This window comes from Catharus ustulatus, chromosome 23 (genome assembly GCF_009819885.2).
Source record: "Catharus ustulatus isolate bCatUst1 chromosome 23, bCatUst1.pri.v2, whole genome shotgun sequence".
Classification (NCBI taxonomy): domain Eukaryota; kingdom Metazoa; phylum Chordata; class Aves; order Passeriformes; family Turdidae; genus Catharus; species Catharus ustulatus.
The window spans coordinates 2,424,725-2,441,393 of NC_046243.1; the positions used below are offsets into that span (position 1 = coordinate 2,424,725).

General features: G+C 62.1%; 1 protein-coding gene across 4 annotated transcripts; it reads right to left on the bottom strand.

Moving 5' to 3' along the window:
- Positions 1–401: 401 nt before the first annotated feature.
- LOC117006552 (signal transducer and activator of transcription 5B) lies at positions 402–15,403 on the bottom strand. Of its 4 annotated transcripts, none has more exons than XM_033079080.1 (19): positions 15,347–15,403; positions 5,868–6,005; positions 5,598–5,754; positions 5,425–5,514; positions 5,120–5,294; positions 4,914–5,044; positions 4,670–4,821; positions 4,443–4,598; positions 4,182–4,361; positions 3,971–4,058; positions 3,748–3,870; positions 3,508–3,600; positions 3,173–3,379; positions 2,903–2,997; positions 2,706–2,836; positions 1,911–2,066; positions 1,651–1,702; positions 1,329–1,436; positions 402–1,261 (listed from the first exon to the last, which is right to left on the bottom strand). In XM_033079080.1, exons 2-19 carry the CDS (start codon positions 5,993–5,995, stop codon positions 1,135–1,137), a joined length of 2,349 nt encoding a protein of 782 aa, XP_032934971.1. In that variant the 5' UTR covers positions 5,996–6,005; positions 15,347–15,403; the 3' UTR covers positions 402–1,134. The 4 variants fall into 4 exon arrangements, with proteins under 4 accessions (XP_032934971.1, XP_032934967.1, XP_032934970.1 ...); XM_033079076.1 differs by having other exon boundaries at positions 1,896–2,066; XM_033079079.1 differs by lacking the exon at positions 15,347–15,403 and adding an exon at positions 9,556–9,638 and having other exon boundaries at positions 1,896–2,066.
- Positions 15,404–16,669: the final 1,266 nt, after the last annotated feature.

Consider the following 16,669-nt stretch of genomic DNA (forward strand, 5'->3'; position numbering starts at 1 on the left):
GCCCCCCCCTCCCCGCTTTACTTTTATTTTCATTTTCGCCTTTGCACAGCACACCCGGAGCCCCCCGCTCCGCGAGGAGTTCAACCGCAATTGAACCCCGAGTACCAGCGCCCTCTACCCCTCCATCAAGAGCAAGCTTCTTCTTGGGAAAAACAGGGCAATTGATCCGGTTTGCCTTGCTTTTTGCCCGGAAAAACGGCCTCAGCACAGCCCCTGCCCAGGGTAGCCTCTCTCCCGGACAGAGCCCCCCGGCCCCTCCCAGCTTGTGCCAAACGCCCCCGCCCTCGGGGATAGGAGCCCCGAGCACCGGGCCCAGCCCCAGCATTCATCTGGTGCACCCGAGATGAGGACATCCCCACAAGGACCCTCCTCTGTCCCAAGACACACGTGGCACCCAGAACTTTTGTGTTACAAAAATATTCCGTGCTTTATTTACTCTGTGATAGAAAAATAACATGGCCAGGACCCCAGAGTTTCCCGCCCAGGCGAGGGGAGAGACAGGGGGCAGAGGGCTTCGCTTCCCCACACCCCCTGCCCACCCGCCTGCCCTCGCTGGGTGCCCTTGCACCCTGCCACCCTCCTGCTGCACCGGCTCCAGAGGGGACACCGAGGCCGGGAGCCAGAGGGGCTCCTGCATCCTTGGGGGCAGAGGAGAAGATGAGATCCAGGGACCCTGCCACTGTGGAGCAGAGCACCAGCACAGGCTGGGGGAGCCTGGCAGAGCCCCTCCTCTGCCCTCCGCCCTCACGCAGCCCTGGGAACGGAGCCGCGGGGGAGAACAAGAAGGCGACATGTACATTCTTAGTGACGACTGCGAAAGCGAACCTGAGGCCGGGCTGGTGGCCCCCGCCCCGGCAGCCCCACGGGGGGATGGGGGCTGCAGGGCCAGCGCTGGCAGAAGCGGAAAGCCGAAGCTGGGCCTCTTAAAAGGAACATACAGGAAAACCATGCGACAAATCCGCTGCTGTTTATACAAGGGCATAAACACCGAAGAGCTGGACGCCAGCCTGTGTTTCGGGGCACAGAGCAAATCCTGGGGGCAGGGCCCACCCGCTGTACCCTGGCACAGAGACACGAACACAGCACAGTCCCCGCAGCACCAGGGCCAGGGGCAAGGGACCAGGCGCCTGCCTGTCACGACTGGGCGTGGGGGATCCACTGACTGTCCACGGGGCGCCGCAGCAGCTCCTCCACGTGCCTCGCCACATCCATCGTGTCTTCCAGGTCAAAATCACCCTCGGGGTCCAGCACAGGGTCAGGGCTGTGGGAGGCAGGCAGTGAGGGGAGGAGCAGCTGCAGCAGTACAGGGATAGGAGTGTGATACTTACTTCTGGGTGTACATATTGTAATGAGGCTGGGAGCAGACGGCAGGCGAGGGTGCCTGGTCCATGTAGGTGGCCCCTCCAGGGGCAGAATCTCCTGATGCATTAACAAACCTGTGGGGATGGGTCTCATGAGCACTGGCACGGGACAGGATGAGTGTCCCGCAGGTGAAGTTGCCAAGATGTCTCACAAGGCTCAGCACCAATGTGGCCATTGGTGAAGGACCTGAGCTCCTCAGTGCCCCGAGTTGCCACCCAACCCAGCCATTTCAGCACTGGGAACCCATGGCAACCACTGCCCAGGATCTGCCTTCATGGTCACACTTACTCTGGCACCACTTGCTTGATCTGTGGCTTCACATATCCATCCACAGCTTTAGCTAGAGAGAAGGAGGCAGCATTGAGGCCCCAAGCTCCAGCACATGCCACGAGCCCAGGCAGTGCTGGGGGCTCACACGTGGCCAGATGCCCCCTGTGGGGCCCATGGGGCAGGGGAATGCTGAGAACACCAGCTCCATCCAGACTGGATGCACAAAGGAGGGGACACACAGAGGGGTGGAGGGACAGCGCTACCTGGCGTGGACTCACAGAGAACCGGCGTGTAGTACTTGGAGAACACCTCGTCCTTGGGCCGGTCGGGGAACACGTAGATGAGGTAACTGAGATCCCCGAGGCGGTCAGCCAAGGACCGGATGGAGAAGTCCCTGGTGGTGAAAGGCATCAGGTTCCAGAACATCCTCTCAGCTGCAAGACAAGCGTGACGATCATGGTGACTCCCAGAGCTTGCAGCAGCTCCCGGCCACGCTCTGGACACGGGCTGCAAGGTCACATCAAGCAGCAAACAGCATGTCCCACACTGCATCCCTCCCCCAACAACAGCTGAGGACAAGCACAGGTCACCAGAAAATGGGATAAGGTAGGAGGCACAGCGAAGCCAAGGCAAGTCTGGCCTCATCCTGACACATGGGGAGCTGGTTCCCCAACCATGGGGCTCTGAGGTGCTTCTCAGCCATGTGACCCTCCAAAGGGTGCTCTTGCAAACAGCAACAGGCCACCCCTGACAACCCCTGCACTGAACACCATAGAGTAACTAGATTTCATACAGACATCATCAGTCCTCAGGGCTGGGTTGGAGGGTTCAGCCTGGTCCCTCCTCCCTGCTGCTGCCAGCATTCGGGCCTGACACAGCCATGACTGCAGTGAGGGAGGGCAGTGTCACTCCCCATGGACAGCCAAGGCACTCTGGGGGCTCTGATGCTCGCCTCCTTCCTGAGGCTCCAGCATGCCTGCTCTGGCAGTGCCAGTACCCCATGGGCATGAGATGCCCTGGCTGGGGTCAGGGATACTTGGCCCAGGGGATGCCAGTGCCTGGCACACACTCACAGGAGTCGAACTTCCAGGCAATGGTGATGCCACCGATCTCTGAGTCGCTGAAGCGCAGAAGGAAGGTCCCGTCGGGCTTGTTGATGAGCAGGTCGTGCGCCTGCTGCTTGTTGACGAAGCCCAGGATGGCCCTAGGCAGAGTAGGGCGTCAGGGCTTGGGGCTCGGGCCAGGCAGCACAGGGCAGGGCGGCTCTTACCCGTCATTCCAGTGCGGCTTCAAATGCTTCTTCAGCACCTCCATGACCCCGTCAAACCACTGCCAGAAGGTGTAATTCCTCCCAGGCAGGTTTTCCTGTTGAAATCCCCAGAAAATGAGCGCTCCTGTCAGCAGCCTCTGCGCCTCTGTTACACAGCACAGACATTGGGCACAGCAGTGGAGACTCGGGGACCCCCAGGTGGGTACACCCCCAGCCAGCCCCACAAGTACAAACACTGGGGGGGCTCTGCACAGAGCCCAGGCCACTTACCCTGTTGAACTGCGACCAGGACACTGTGGTGCTGCTGTAGTCTTCCAGGTGGGAGCTGGTGCTGTTGAAGAGCTTTTGTGCCAGAAATACCAGGTTCTCCTTGGTCAGCCCACGGCTGCTCTGCACCTCTGCCTTGAACTTCATGTTGAGTGCCTCGCAGAGCTGTGGCCACTGCACCTTGTCAGGCACAGCGAAGGGCACACGGCCCTGGGGGCAGAGAGCATGGTCAGCACCAGCTCTGCCTGCTGCCTCCAGGTATGTCCCACCAGGAGGCTGAGCCCTACTCCCACACCCGCTCAGGGCAGATGGGGCCTGTCCCACCCCATGGAACTCACAGGCTCAGCAAAAGCATTGTCCCAAAGCACAGTGGCTGTGGCATTGTTGTCCTGGCTCCCGTGCACAATCACCACCACAGGCAAGGACAGTGTCTGCCGAGAGGAAGGAGACCGGAATGGGCTGTGGGGCAAGGGAGCATCAACCCATGGGCACCCCTGCGGCCCCAGCCCAGCCCCACTCCTGTGGGCACAGTGCCCATGGCGTGCCTAGGGCCAGCAGAAGGGACACAGTGGCTTTACCTTCACCTGGAAGACCAGCTCATTCCCACCGACACTGAACTGTGACTCAAAGAGGATGGTGAACTTCTCCTCTGTCACTGACTCAGCCCCGCGGCGATCCGAGCGCTTGATTCGCTTCAGGGACTGCAGGGACACAAGGCGTGAGCACAGAGGAATAGATGGGGACAATAGGGTGAACACAGAGGGACACAAGGGGACAGGACAGGGAACCAGGGGCACTCACCATGTTGCGGAAGTGGGCGCTGAGTGTCCCGGTGGCCTGGTGATACTCCATCACACAGCAGTTGTTGAGGATCTCCCCGCTGCTCTCACTGCCACGGGAATGCACAGAGTCAGGGCACCACCAGGACTGGGAGCTGTGCAAAGTGCAGCCCTTCTCCCCACCGCCACTGCCTCAGCAGCCCCAGCCACACACGCCCAGCCCCCGGCATTACTTGCGGGTGCTCTCGTTCTTCAGCAGGGCCTTGGCTTGCTGCTCGCTGATGATGGTGGCCTTCACTTGGGGGGGGTTCATGTGCACATTCAGCTTCCCCCCCACCAGGAGCCGCACGGTGGCTGCAAACTTGGTCTGTGTCTTCAGTACTTGGGGGGGCTGCTTCTCGATGATGAAGGTGCTGGGGGGGTAGGGGGGTCAGGGGGGCTGGGAAGGCAGCAGGGCCAACCTGGCCCCACACCCATCTGAGCCCAACTTGTACCTGGTGACCAGGGCAGAGATGATGTCGGTGATGGTGCTGTTCAGCTCTGACAGCATCTCCTCCACTGGGCCTGGGATTGGCAGCTGCTGGCACAGGTGCTCGGCACGGCGGATCTGCTGCCGGTTCTGCCAGATGATCTCTGCCAGCTTCTCACACCTGGGGGAAGCAGGGCTCAGTATGCACTGGAGGTCAGCACCTTGCCCCATCCCACCCCACCAGGCACTTACCAGGTCTGCAGCACATCCAAGGTGCCTTCGGGTGGGCCCCCATTCCCTGCCAGCTGCTGCCGACGCTTCCACTGGATCAGCTCATCATCCAGGATGGTTGTTTGCTGCTTGCGCAGCAGCTGCAGCGTCTTCTGGTGCTTCTCAGCCAGGTCCTGCAAGGTGGGACAGCATCAGGGGTGCAGGGACAGTGTCACAGGGCACCACGGGGACAGGATCACAGGGAGCAGAGGACAGCATCACTCACCACGCGGTACTGCTGTAGTGTCTGGGCCTCACGGTGCAGCCAGGCCTCCAGCGATGCCTTTTTCTGCTGCAGCGTCGTCTCCCGTGACATGCGCTCCTGGGGGCCCAGCTGGGAGAGCTGGGAGAACTGGGCTGGGGGACAGGGCACGGTGTTAGAGGCTGGCTGTGCCAGCACCCCAGGCCCATGGCCCTCGGCCCTCCACCCACCTTGGAGTCGCATGTTCTCCTGGTACTGGATGATGAAGTATTCCTGTGTCTGCTGCAGTTTTTTGAGCTCGTTCTCTGAGTCCTGCGTGATGAGCCGCAGCTCCTCAAAGGTCTGGTTGATCTGCAGGTGCTTCTGGGACATGGCGTCCACCAGGGAGCCAGACGGAGAAGGGCTCTGCACGGGGCACAGGGTGCGCTCAGCATAGCGAGGGGACCCTCCCCATTCCCTGCTCCCAGTGCTATCCCCTGAGCATCCCTCCAACCCTGCAGAACCCTCTCCCTCACCCCTCCCAGCGCACACTCACGTTGTTCGCCTCCCGCACCAGCCGCTGCTCGTGGTAGAGGATGTGCCGGATGCAGCGCACCAGCTCCATGGGGCATCGGTCATACGTGTTCTGTGGGGAGAGCACAGTCTGAGCCAGGCACAGGGCAGGGACCCCCCCTGGCCTTGCACCCCTGCCCACAGCCCCTCACTCGCCTGCAGCTGCGTGGCGTAGTGCCCCAGCTTGATCTTCAGCAGGAAGCCGTCCTCACCCACTTGGTGGTCTGCCTTCTTCTGCAGCTCCTGGATCAGTCCCTCCAGAAGCTGTGTCGCCTTCACATTCTCCTGGGGGTTGTCGAGGTCGATGGAGTCCCTGTGTGCAGCGCAGAGCAGTGTCAGGGCAGCCTGGTGGTGAGGAGCACCCACCTGTACCCCGGGGCAGTGCTGCCAAGTTCAGCATCCCCAGGAAGGGAACCCCTGACCTACCATGCCTGGCTCTCGATCCACTGCGACAGATAGTGCCGCACCTCGATGGGGAAGTGCTGCCCATAGAGCGCCTGCATCTGCCGCAGGGCTTCTCCCTGGAGCTGCTGGGCCTGGATCCACACGGCCATGGTTCAGCACCTGCGGGAGATGTGCTGTCAGGGCACCAGTGGGAGACAGGCAGACACTGTGCTGCACGGGGTCTGGCCCTGGCTGTCCCCACACTCTCCACAGGAGTGTCCCGAGCCTCTGGTGCTGCCAGCGCTGTCTCCAGCTGCTGAAAGGAAGGGCATGCGGGGGCAGAGGACCCTGGTTCTGAGTCACCCCCTCTTTTCTAGGAACAGCCCTGGGGGTGCCCAGGGCCAGGGACGCGCCTCTGCATGGCCTCTCCACATGGTTCTCATTTCCCCTCACTGCACCACGGGATCGCAGCCATTGCTGGCCACGCAAATGAGGAAACAGGCCAGGGGGAGGAAGGGTTGGCCAGAAATCCAGGGTGACGCAGAGCACAGGCCCCCCCTGCATTCACCCCGCTCCTGCCCACACCCTGGCAGCGCCAGCAGGCAGGAGCAATTCCAGCCCCAAGAGCCCACGTGGCACCACAGTCCCTGACAAGTCCCCAGGAGACTGTATGCCTCATATCCTGGTGGAGACACATGGACCTTCCCAGAACAGTTATGGGGCGGCTCTGGCTTCATGCAGGGATTCCATCCACCACACAGCTTTGGCTCTCCCAGAGGCAGGCAGGGATGAGATGGTGGTGACAGCACCTCTGGTAAAATCCAGTGTGCCCCCTGGGTCACCTGTGGCTCAAGGGGTCTGGAGACACAACCTGCAGTTGAGTGTGTGAGTGTGATATGATGGTGAGTGACACAGGAGGGCCTGGGGGGCTCAGGTGAGCAGGCAGCACTAAACAGCATTTAGATACACTCACACCCAAACCACCTGGGATTTGGCACCACACAGAGGGGCCAGACAGGGGTGCAGGGCCTTGGACAGCCAGTGAGGGCTGTGCCTCCCCCTGTCCCCAAAGCATTTTGTTTGGCCCAGTGGCCCACAGAGCTCCAAAAGAGCTGTGCTGTCATATGGTCAGGGGGCACATGCTGGGGGACAGGGGCAGCAGGTCTGAGTGGAGCAGCCACAGCCAGAGCCCCCGAGCCAGGCACACCCGCCCCTGAACAGGAAGAGGAACAATAACCCAGAGTTGGCTAAAAATGAATTTTTCCCCTATAAAAAGGGAGGAACATTTCCACATTCACAGAAATCACCAAGCTGGAAATGCTGCTGGCAAGGAGGGGCCTGGGGAGGCAGAAGAACAGTGGCAAGGAGGAAAGGGAAGGTGGGATGGCCGACACCAGGACATGCTGCTGTTGGAAATTGCGGACGCTTGATAAGGAGCAGAGCCAAGAACAGCCATGCCAGTGCCACTGCACCACAAAGTGACCGAAGTCCCCAGTACTGTGGGGACATCTGCACGGACACAGAGCAAACAGACACTGCCCTGCCTGTTGATAAAATGGTGATCTCTTCCCATCTCACAGTGACAAAACACTTCCTACTCCACTCCAGCATGTTGTTAAGCAACGAGTCTCTGGCTGCTCTGTGGTGAGCTGGCAGGCACCGCATTTGGCCAGTGCCAGCTTGGGAGCAGGAACACCAGTGTCACATCTGCCTCTACAAGGGGCTGAGCAGTGGCTGATGGTGGCAGAGCTCACCTGGTGTGTGCCCCAAAACACCATTTGCACCAGGCTCGAGCACAACCTCCACAGACACTGTCAGTGCAGAGGGACATACAATTTCTTCTAGGGGAAATTAATTTTTATCTATGTCTCACCTGTGGAAAAGCCAAACCTCCCCATGGGGCGCAGGGTACCCTGACCATCCCAGCACAACCAACCATGCCCCCTGCCGTGGGCAGACCTTTGGCCCTCAGCATTGCTGGGGCAGCAACTCTGTTTCAGCATAAGCTGCAGCACCACTGGAGCTGCCACTGCCAGCCTTTCCAGGCAGCCCTGCCTCCTGCATCTGGCTTGGACCATGCCTTTCACTTCCATGCCTTTTCACTTTCCAGCATCACATTCCTCGGTGGCACCATCAGCTGCCTGAGGGATGGGAGCCCAGGGATGGACTCACCCCCATGTCCAGGGACATTCACCCATCCCAGTGCCACCTGCAGCCCACCAGCCCCAACAGGGCCACTGCAGCCTCAAGCACTGCCATGGGTCAGCCATGCACAGCAGCCAGCGGTCCCATGCGCACTCCAACAACTGCAAGAGGCAGATAATTGTAGTGGTTTAGGCTACTTTGCATTTACTCGCTGGCAGCGAGCTGGAACCCACCCGTCACTGCAGCTCGGTTAACCAGCAGCACTCAACAAGCCACAGCGACGTTCTCACCAGACTTATTGCCTGTGAAGCAGCACAGGCAGCAGCTTCCCGGGGTAGTACCACTGCTGAGGACATAGACCCCAAAGCTGAGGGGAGGGACCCCAGCACCACGGGACTGAGCAGAGAGAGGGAGATATGCTAGCAGTCATCATTTCTGTCTCTTACAGCCTCACTGCCCACTGCTGACGAGGAAGCACTGCCAAACCCAATGCAAAACAGGAGAAACCCATTCAAAAAGGGCGCTCAGAAGACCAGAGGCAGTAGCGAGGAGAGGGGTTAGATGGGGAACGTGGCAGCTCTGCTGAGGTTGTGGCAACCCGGGGACTGACGTGACCACACTGGGGAAGGGTCGCAGACACAGCGGCAGCAGGCACCAGCAAGTCGCAAGCTGCAGGAGAGCCAGAGCACATCCGTGGGCCGACAAAAGGAGGGAAATGCCTCACAGGGCGAGGCTGGCAGTAGCAGCTTCCCACGTGCCACGGGCACGGTAAAATCCAAACACAGGCAGCAGCCACCCCGGGGCCGGAGCACGCTCTGCACGGGATGCTCACTGCAATCTGCCGAGGGACTCTCCGTGCACAGAGCCAGCCCCAACACCTCCCCGTGAGCAGGACACCCCTGCCCTGGCGCTGGCACAGCGCTGCCAACAGTTCTTGCCCAAACCCATGCCATGAAGGGGCCAAGGGTGAGGCAAAGCCTGGGGGGAACACACAAAGGGCTCTCTAGGTGTAACCCCCCGCCCCACTCCCTCGACCCACGCAGTCCCTCTGCCGCGCTCCCGCACTGCCCTGGGCCCGGCGAGGCGCAGCCCGGCGAGGCGCAGCCCGGGCTCTCCGCAGCGCGGTGCCGGGGCCGGGGCGCGGCGCTGGGCTCGGCGGAGGGCCCTGCGCCCGCCGCAGTAAACACGGACACGTGGTTTCCCGGCACCTCCGGGAACCCGCGATCGCTTCCAGGTCAGAGCCGGCCTCGCCTGTGGCCGCAGGGCCGGACCCTGCACCCCACGGCGGTGCCGCCGAGGGGCTCCGCTGCTGGCCCAGCCAGCGCTGCCCCCGCCCCCGGCAGGCCCGGCGGGAAGGTTCCTGCAGCCCTCCAATGTGGGCAAAGTCCCTCCAGGGCAAGATCCGGCCCCCAGACGGGCCCCGGGCACGGTGGAGGTGACAGCCGGGAGCTCGGCACAGCCGAGGGCTCCGGTTACCCCAGCACAGACCCACCCCGGCGCCCGCAGCGGCCCCGTGTCCGCCCCAGCTCAGCGCGGGGCCCCGCCGGAGCCCGGAGCGGAGCGCCCGGCCCCGCACCGCACTCACCGCGCTCTGCCCCCGCTGTGCCCCGCTCCGCTCTGGCGTCCGGCCCCAGGACAGCGCGGCTGCGGCTCTGGGCGGGCACAGCCGGCACGGCCGGGCTCCCGAGCGGCCGTTTCGCTGGCTGCGCACTACAGGAAGGAGCAGAGAGCAGCTATTTCCTTCCAAAATGTCAGGTGCCTGCGCGGGACAGCCTGCCCCCGAGTGCTGGCAGCCTCCTCTGCCAAGGCTGCCTGCGGCCGGGCAGCGGGGCCGGCACACTCTGCCCTCGGCCCCTCGCACCTCCCCGGTGCCAGGGCAGGCACAGCCTCTGTCCTCAGCACTCAGTGGCACTGAGCCCCCGTGGCTGGCTGACAGCCTGGGACCCCAGGGATCCATGCAGGAGTTCGGCATGGGGGGAGATGGGAACCACTCACCCGCACCCCCAGCTTCACTCACAGCCCCCAGCACAGGGCTGGGGCAGAGCCCGCAGAGGGAACAGCGGGTGCTGGTGAGCAGCCTCCAGCCCTGCTCAGAGCTGTGGCACACTGTGGAGCTGGCACAAAGGGCCAAGGGCTGCTGGTGTGTTTTACACCGGCCTGTGGTTTCCAGCTCTGGCTGGGAGGCAGCAGCGCCCACCAGCACAGGAGCGAGCTCCTTCTAGAAGCTCCGTGCTTTGATGGGGTTTGTTTGTCTCCCACAGAAAGTGGCAGCAACTGATGGCTTCGCCCTCGTGGCACGGAGAGGAGGCAGCCGAACCACTCAGCCCACACTGGAAACATCTGGGTCCAGGTACCGTGACACTCATGAAAGAGGCATGGCTGGTTCTAGTAATCAAACGTGCCCCCCAAGAGCAGAGGCAACAGGCCCCACAGCCAGCAGGCACAGCTGGAACTAGTAGCACCAGGACTGTCCAGGTGTCCCAGCAAGTCTGGGAGCCAAAAGCAGAGAATTCCCATCCTTACAGGAACAAGGAAACCACATGCATGACCAGATGGGACACCAGCCCCACACAGGCAGAGATGCCCCAGCTGGGGACTGGTACCAGGGGCAGCAGTGCTGGGTGCTGCTGACAGCTCATCTCATGCCACGAGCCAGGCTCTCTGCCTGCCAGCACTTGCCACCCTTGGGAAAGATTTTTCTCCTCTCTTCAGATTTCTTCCAATCAGAGAGGCGCAGAAACCTGCGTCAAACCAAAACCACCAAAATACCCAGCAAAATCCCTTGAATCCAATGGCTGGAACTTGAGAAAACCACAGTGCACCAAGAGCCACCCTGGGGCAGCCACAGCCAGATACAGGCACTGCCCTGGCACCAGTGGGATTCCTTCAGACACTGAGCATGCAGCAGGACCAGCACTGGTGGGCAGGACACATGGTGCAGCCACATCAACAGAGCCCAGTGCCCAACCAGCCCCATGGGCACAAGTCCAGTGTGGCTCCTGCAGGAGCCCAGTCCCTGCCAGCACTGGTACTGCCCCCACCATAAACCCCCAGACAGGATTAGAGAGGCTGGGCAGAGCTTTAATTACTCCTGGCTCCCTGCAGCCAAGCAGCCGAATTAACTAGCTTTGAGTCTGGCACAGCAGGGAGTTGCCAGCTCAGGGTTATGGAGCCTCCCCTGGCTTGGTGGGGAAATCCCAGGGCAGGCACAAAGCCACTGACCACTTGCAGCATCCCAGCTTGGGCAGACTCTGGCCCTTGCCCGGGCAGGGATGTGCAGCTGCCCCATGCCAGGACACTCAAGGAAGGGATTTTCCCTCCACATTAATAATGACCAATCCCAAGTCCCTGTAACGCCAAGATGAGGGCACAGCCCTGGGGTCCCACAGGTTCTGTGCCAGCCTCCTGCACCAAGGCCAAATCCATCACAGCCCCTGGCTGGCTGCTAATCCCTGCTCAGACCTGCGCCAGCCCAGGAGGGACAGGCTGGGAGAAGGACCTGAGGATTAAGCTCATTTCAGCATCGAATTAGTCCCGATTGGGGTCTAGAGACACAATTTCATTTTCTCTGCCATGCTCCAGTGAGCGCTCACAGTGGCACTAATCCAGCCACAGCCAGACTGGATTTGCTGGGCAGGACCCAGGTGGGCTGGGGAAGATGTGGGCAGCACAGGCACCAACAGCACTGCTCTGGCTGCATCCATCCCCTCAGATCGATGCCATGCTCCAGCTCTCCTTGGGGCTGGTGACACGGTGCAGGAGCCTCCTCATCCCTGGCATGCCCGTTCTACAGAGCCAGTCCAGCTGGCACAGCACAGGTTTTTGGATGTCTGGTGAGCAGAGAGAGCCAGAGGGACACCAAAGCATCTCCTGCATCCCCCACTGCACTCCCAGAGTTCATCCCCAGCAGCTGCAGCAGCTCTGCACACAGAGATGCTCCTGCACCAAGTCAGCAGAGCAGGATGGAGGAGGGTAAAGCCTTGCCTTTGGAAGAGGAGATACACAGGAGATCCAGGGATGCTGGCAGGAAGAGGGGATTAGTCAGACAGAATAAAACAACCAAAATACCAGTGGTTTGTGCAACAAATTTTTCAGTCAACACACGTATGTCCAGGTGGGTTTTGGCTTTCCTGGCCCTGGGATGGGCTTTCCAGCCCCTGAAGCAGCAGCAAAGCCCCTGCACCTGAGCTGCACCGTAAGCCTCACCACTCCATCTCCACAAGCAGGGCCAGAGAAGCTGCACCCCTGGGCCCACAGCCCAAAAGCAGCAGGGTCGGGTGTTCACACCGGGGAGGACAAAGATCATTTTACAGAGGTTCTAGCTGGTGCAAGGGCTCAGAAAGAGCAGCCTCTTTCTCTGCTAAAGGTTTTGCACAGCCATTAAGTGATAGGGATGAGAGGCCAGACAGAATGAGCACCCCACATGTGGTGAGCAGGGCTGGGTTGATGCTGCTCTGGCTCCTTGAGGCAGTGGCTCTCCAGCACCAGCCTTTTCCCCAGTTCCCTTCCCAGCAGAGCTATGCTATAAACCAGCTCATAACACAAAGTTACACTGAAAGTGGAGATTGCAAAACTCAACAATGACTGTTTGAACCAGGAATGGGTTGTGACTGTGCTGTGGGTTCAGCTATGCCCCTGTGGCTGTCCCAGCCTGGTAACACATTGATACAGTGGGGAGCAGGACCCAGCACTCAGGGAAGCACTGGGCATGAAGCAGATGTGACTAGCCCGTGTTCCTGGCCCCTCTGGTGCAGCCAGATGGGTGGATTCTGCTTTATCAGCAAGTCAGCTCAGCCCTATCGGCCAGGAAGCCGTGTTCATAGTGTGCCTCCCCCTCGACGTTTCCCAACGCCGCGGGAGCAGCGGCGTGCAGCAGCCTACCTTTTATCAGCCAGCAGATGTTGCTAGAACTGTTGCTGCATGTGAAATTCAGGCATGCCCAGCACCACTTGGATCCCTGCACCAGCCATGCGGTGCCAGGGTAAACACCCCCGCCCCCTTCCTCCCGGGATCAAAACACTTGGGGGTTGCAAAATAGACACCCCATGAAAGGAAAGGCATGCCACAGAAACATTACAGCTGTCGAGGCTACTTCTCCTGGAGCGTGCCGGAGCCCCGGAGCCAGCACAGCCTCCCAGGCTGGAGCTGCCTGTATGGCCACAGAGCTGAGTCCTGACCTGTCCTGGCAAGTGGGGACCCTAACCCTAGCCATGTCCTGGCTTCCCTGCAGTGGCTACTTTGTGTGGGACACTGGGAGTCACCGCAGCTGGGCAGGCAGAGGGATGCAGCCTCCAGCACAGGTATCCAGGGGATGCCGATGGCAGGGAGGTCCCATTCATCCTGTCTGCCATCTCACTGTGCCTGGGCTCCTGCTGGCTCCCCAGGGCTGCTGTGAAGCCTGTCAAGTGCATCCTAGCTTACAGTCATTCCTTGCAAACTACAAAGTAATTTCCCAGCTGATGGGGCCGCTTCACTGTACTCGGCACAACACAGTCGCCACTCACCGCCCACGACACAGAGGGCAGGGAGCAGGGATTTTTTGCAAGCAGAGTATCTGAGTTTTGCTATCACTCGAGAGAGAGCTGGGAAACCCCATGGCAAAGCCTTCGCAGTCACTTTGGAGTCAGCACTTCCCCTGCAGCAAGAGGGGAAGGTCCCTCCAGAGGCTCTGTGTGCCCTGTGCTAAGCATCCCCAACTGTACAGTGAGAGCATCCCTAAGCCTGTCCCAAAGCATTGGCCTTGGCACAAGGCAGGTGCAGTGGACCCGGTGAGGTGGCTCTAGTGACAACTGTCGGGGCCCAACATCCCCAAATCAGGGCACTGTCAAAATGCCACAAAACACAGAGTGGGTGACAGCCACCCGTCACGCCCTGCTCCCAGCCCAGCCCTTCCATGTCCATGCACACAGGCTGTTGGCACCTCTCACCCCATACCAGAGCTCCTCCTCCTCCTCATGCTGCACCCACAGCACAGCAGGGCACAGCACAGCCCTCTCCAGCCCCAGGGATGGGCAGCTCCCCCGGAACAGTTATAAAACCCAGGGAGACAGTCTCCATCCTCACATCCAGCACTTTGGAACTGCATCAGGTCAGGTTGCAATCCTGATGGCTTCAGGAGCATAAGGACCTGGGCCAGGAGTCAGGACCCAGAGGGGAGAGCTCCCACCGTGGAGGGCTGGCTCCTGGTGCCCATGGCAGTGGTCAGGCTCTGTGGAGCACCTCATTGTGCCCCCTCGCATGTCACTGCTGGGGCTCACACTGCTCTGGGCACAGGCACGAGCACTGCAGGCAGCCAGTACAGTGAGCCAGCTCACAGCAGGAATGTCCTGCTCTAACCAAGCACCTCGCACCACAGGGACATCGTGTGCCATGTCCCTGCTATGGGTAAACCACGTGGAGCCACCCTGAGCCCAGCCCTGTGTCCCCTGCACAACGCGCCCCAGACGCTGTCATCAAACTGCCGCAGGTCACCGTCTGTCCCCGGCCCTGTGCCACGGGGTGCTCAGCACGGCGCACCGAGAACCGAACGAGCCAACAGCCCCGGCCCATCGGTGGTGTCCCCGCAGCTCAGCAGCTCGCACAGCTGAGCACGGGAGCCCCGGAGCCGCTCGGCAGGAGCTGCCGGGGGCCGGCCTGGCAGGAGCCCGGGGCTGGCCGGGCACGGAGCCCTGACAGCTCCGTAACCCGCGGGACAGGTGGCCGCGGCTCCCGCGTAGTCACCGGCCGCGCCCGAGCTGGGTGAAAGGCCAGCGGGCACCGCGGTCCCGGTGCTGTCGCCGCTCCCGCCAGGGAACGATCCCACCCGCCCCGCGGCGCGGAGCCGCGTGTCCCACCGACAGCAACGGGGCTCGCACTCCCGCCACCCCGGTTCGGTGCGCTGCCTGCAGCGGGACCCGCCGGCACTGCACGGGACGCCCCGCGCTGTCCTGGATCCTCCCCTCGGCCCGGGACCGGCACTCGGAGCCGCCCTCGGCGGCCGCCGCTCCGGCGGGGCCCGCGTGCGAAAACCGGCCCCGCTCCGCCGGGCGAGCAGCGCCCCCGCCCCGGGATGCGCCGCGGCACCAGGACGGGCCCGGGACGCACCCGCCGCCCCCTCGGAGTGGCCCCACTCGTCGCCTCCGCCCGCCCAGGGGCCCACGGGCCCAGCCGGGCCCCCGCCGAGCCCCGCGCCCGGCCCAGCTGCGCCCGCCCGGGGTTACGAAACACCCACAGCGCAAACCGGACCGGACCGGAGCACCCCGAGCCCCAGCGCCGACCCCGCCGCACCCCGCTCGGCCCTGCTGCGGAAGGCGGACGGGGTCCGGGCCCCGCTCGGTCCGGCCCGGTCCGGTCCGGTCCGGTCCCAGCGGCGATGGCGGCTCCGCGCCCGCGCCCACCTGCGGCCGCGGCGGCGGCTGCGGCTCCGCTGCTCCCGCGGCTCCCGGCAGCTCGCGGCGGCTCCCGGCGCTCGGCTCCGCCGCCGCTCTGCCCCCGCCGCGCCCCGGCCCGGCCCGCGCGGCCCCGCCCCCGCCCGGCTCCGCCCCCGCCTGCCCCCGCCAGCACCGGGCACGGCACCGGGTAACGGGAGCGGTACCAGCCATGGGCAACGGCACCGGGTAATGGCACTGAGTGACGGCACTGGGCATCGGGCACCGGCTAACAGTACCGGTACCGGGCACGGGATAATGGCATCAGGCAGTGGCGCTGGATGAGGGTACCAGGCACATATTAACGACACCAGTGCCAGCGCCAGGTAATGGCACAGGGTGTCATAAGTGAGTAGTGGCACTAGCACCAGGTACGGGCAGAATCCAAAACAGCTTCAGGCTTCAACACCAGCAGCTCTGGCAGGACACAAACCAGCACCAGGATTTGGCAGTAAGTACCGGGGAAGCCCAAAGCAACAAGCCTTGGTTCTGGGAGCAGGAATGACCAAATCAGTACCAGGTCGCCACAGGCACGGCTGCAGGGCTGCCTGGTGCTGACACTGGGCCCTCTGCGTGGAGCAGCTGTGCCTGCACCGGGCTCGTTTCCACCACAGGCCTGGCTGACACTTTGCAGCCACAGCCAAAGTCCCCAGCGCTGCCACAGCCTCAGGCACCTGCTGGGACAAGACACTGCATCCCCTTCTTCCAAGCTGCCAAGGCCCCTGCAAGCCGTGAGAAGATCCAAGGCACTGCCAGCTCCTCTGCTGTTGCTGTTGACAGCCGCCATATGAAAACCATCCTGAGGAGCTCTTGCACAGCTGCCGCCCACAGCAGACTCCTCGTGGCAGCACTGGCACCCCAGGGCATGAGGTACCCCGGGTGATGGGCACCCCGGGGTGCGGCTGCCGTGCGGTGATGGGCAGAGGCGGCGGCAGGAAGCAATACTGGGTGTGCTCGTTCTGCCCCAGCGCTCGCACCCGCCGCATGGGATCTCCCGGGCTTTCACTTTCGTTACCAGCTCATCTTCTGTAGCCTGAAGAAACTCCAGAGGGAAATTCAGCAAACGCAGGTCCCTCTCCTGCTCTGGGCTGGTAGAAGCACGGGTGACCCTACCCCGGTGGGAATCCAGGAAGGAGGGGCTGGTCTCTCCTTGTGACAGAGCTGGAACAGGATCGCTCTCAGACAGCTGATGCACCAGTAATTGCGAATCACTTGGCCACTGTGTCAGAGCACGGCCCCAAGTTCCTGCATCTCTCTTTTTATCTGTTGCTCTTGTAGTGAAGTCCTCTGGTT

Bases quoted from the DNA above. Each gene is read 5' to 3' on its own strand.
- LOC117006552 (XM_033079076.1), bottom strand. From the start codon at position 5,995: ATGGCCGTGTGGATCCAGGCCCAGCAGCTCCAGGGAGAAGCCCTGCGG. The intron at 5,045-5,119 runs GTGGGTGGAGGG...CCTGTCCCCCAG, and splicing joins GGAGAACATGCGACTCCAAG to CCCAGTTCTCCCAGCTCTCC. The intron at 2,067-2,705 runs GTGAGTGTGTGC...CTTGTCTTGCAG, and splicing joins TGCCTGGAAGTTCGACTCCT to CTGAGAGGATGTTCTGGAAC.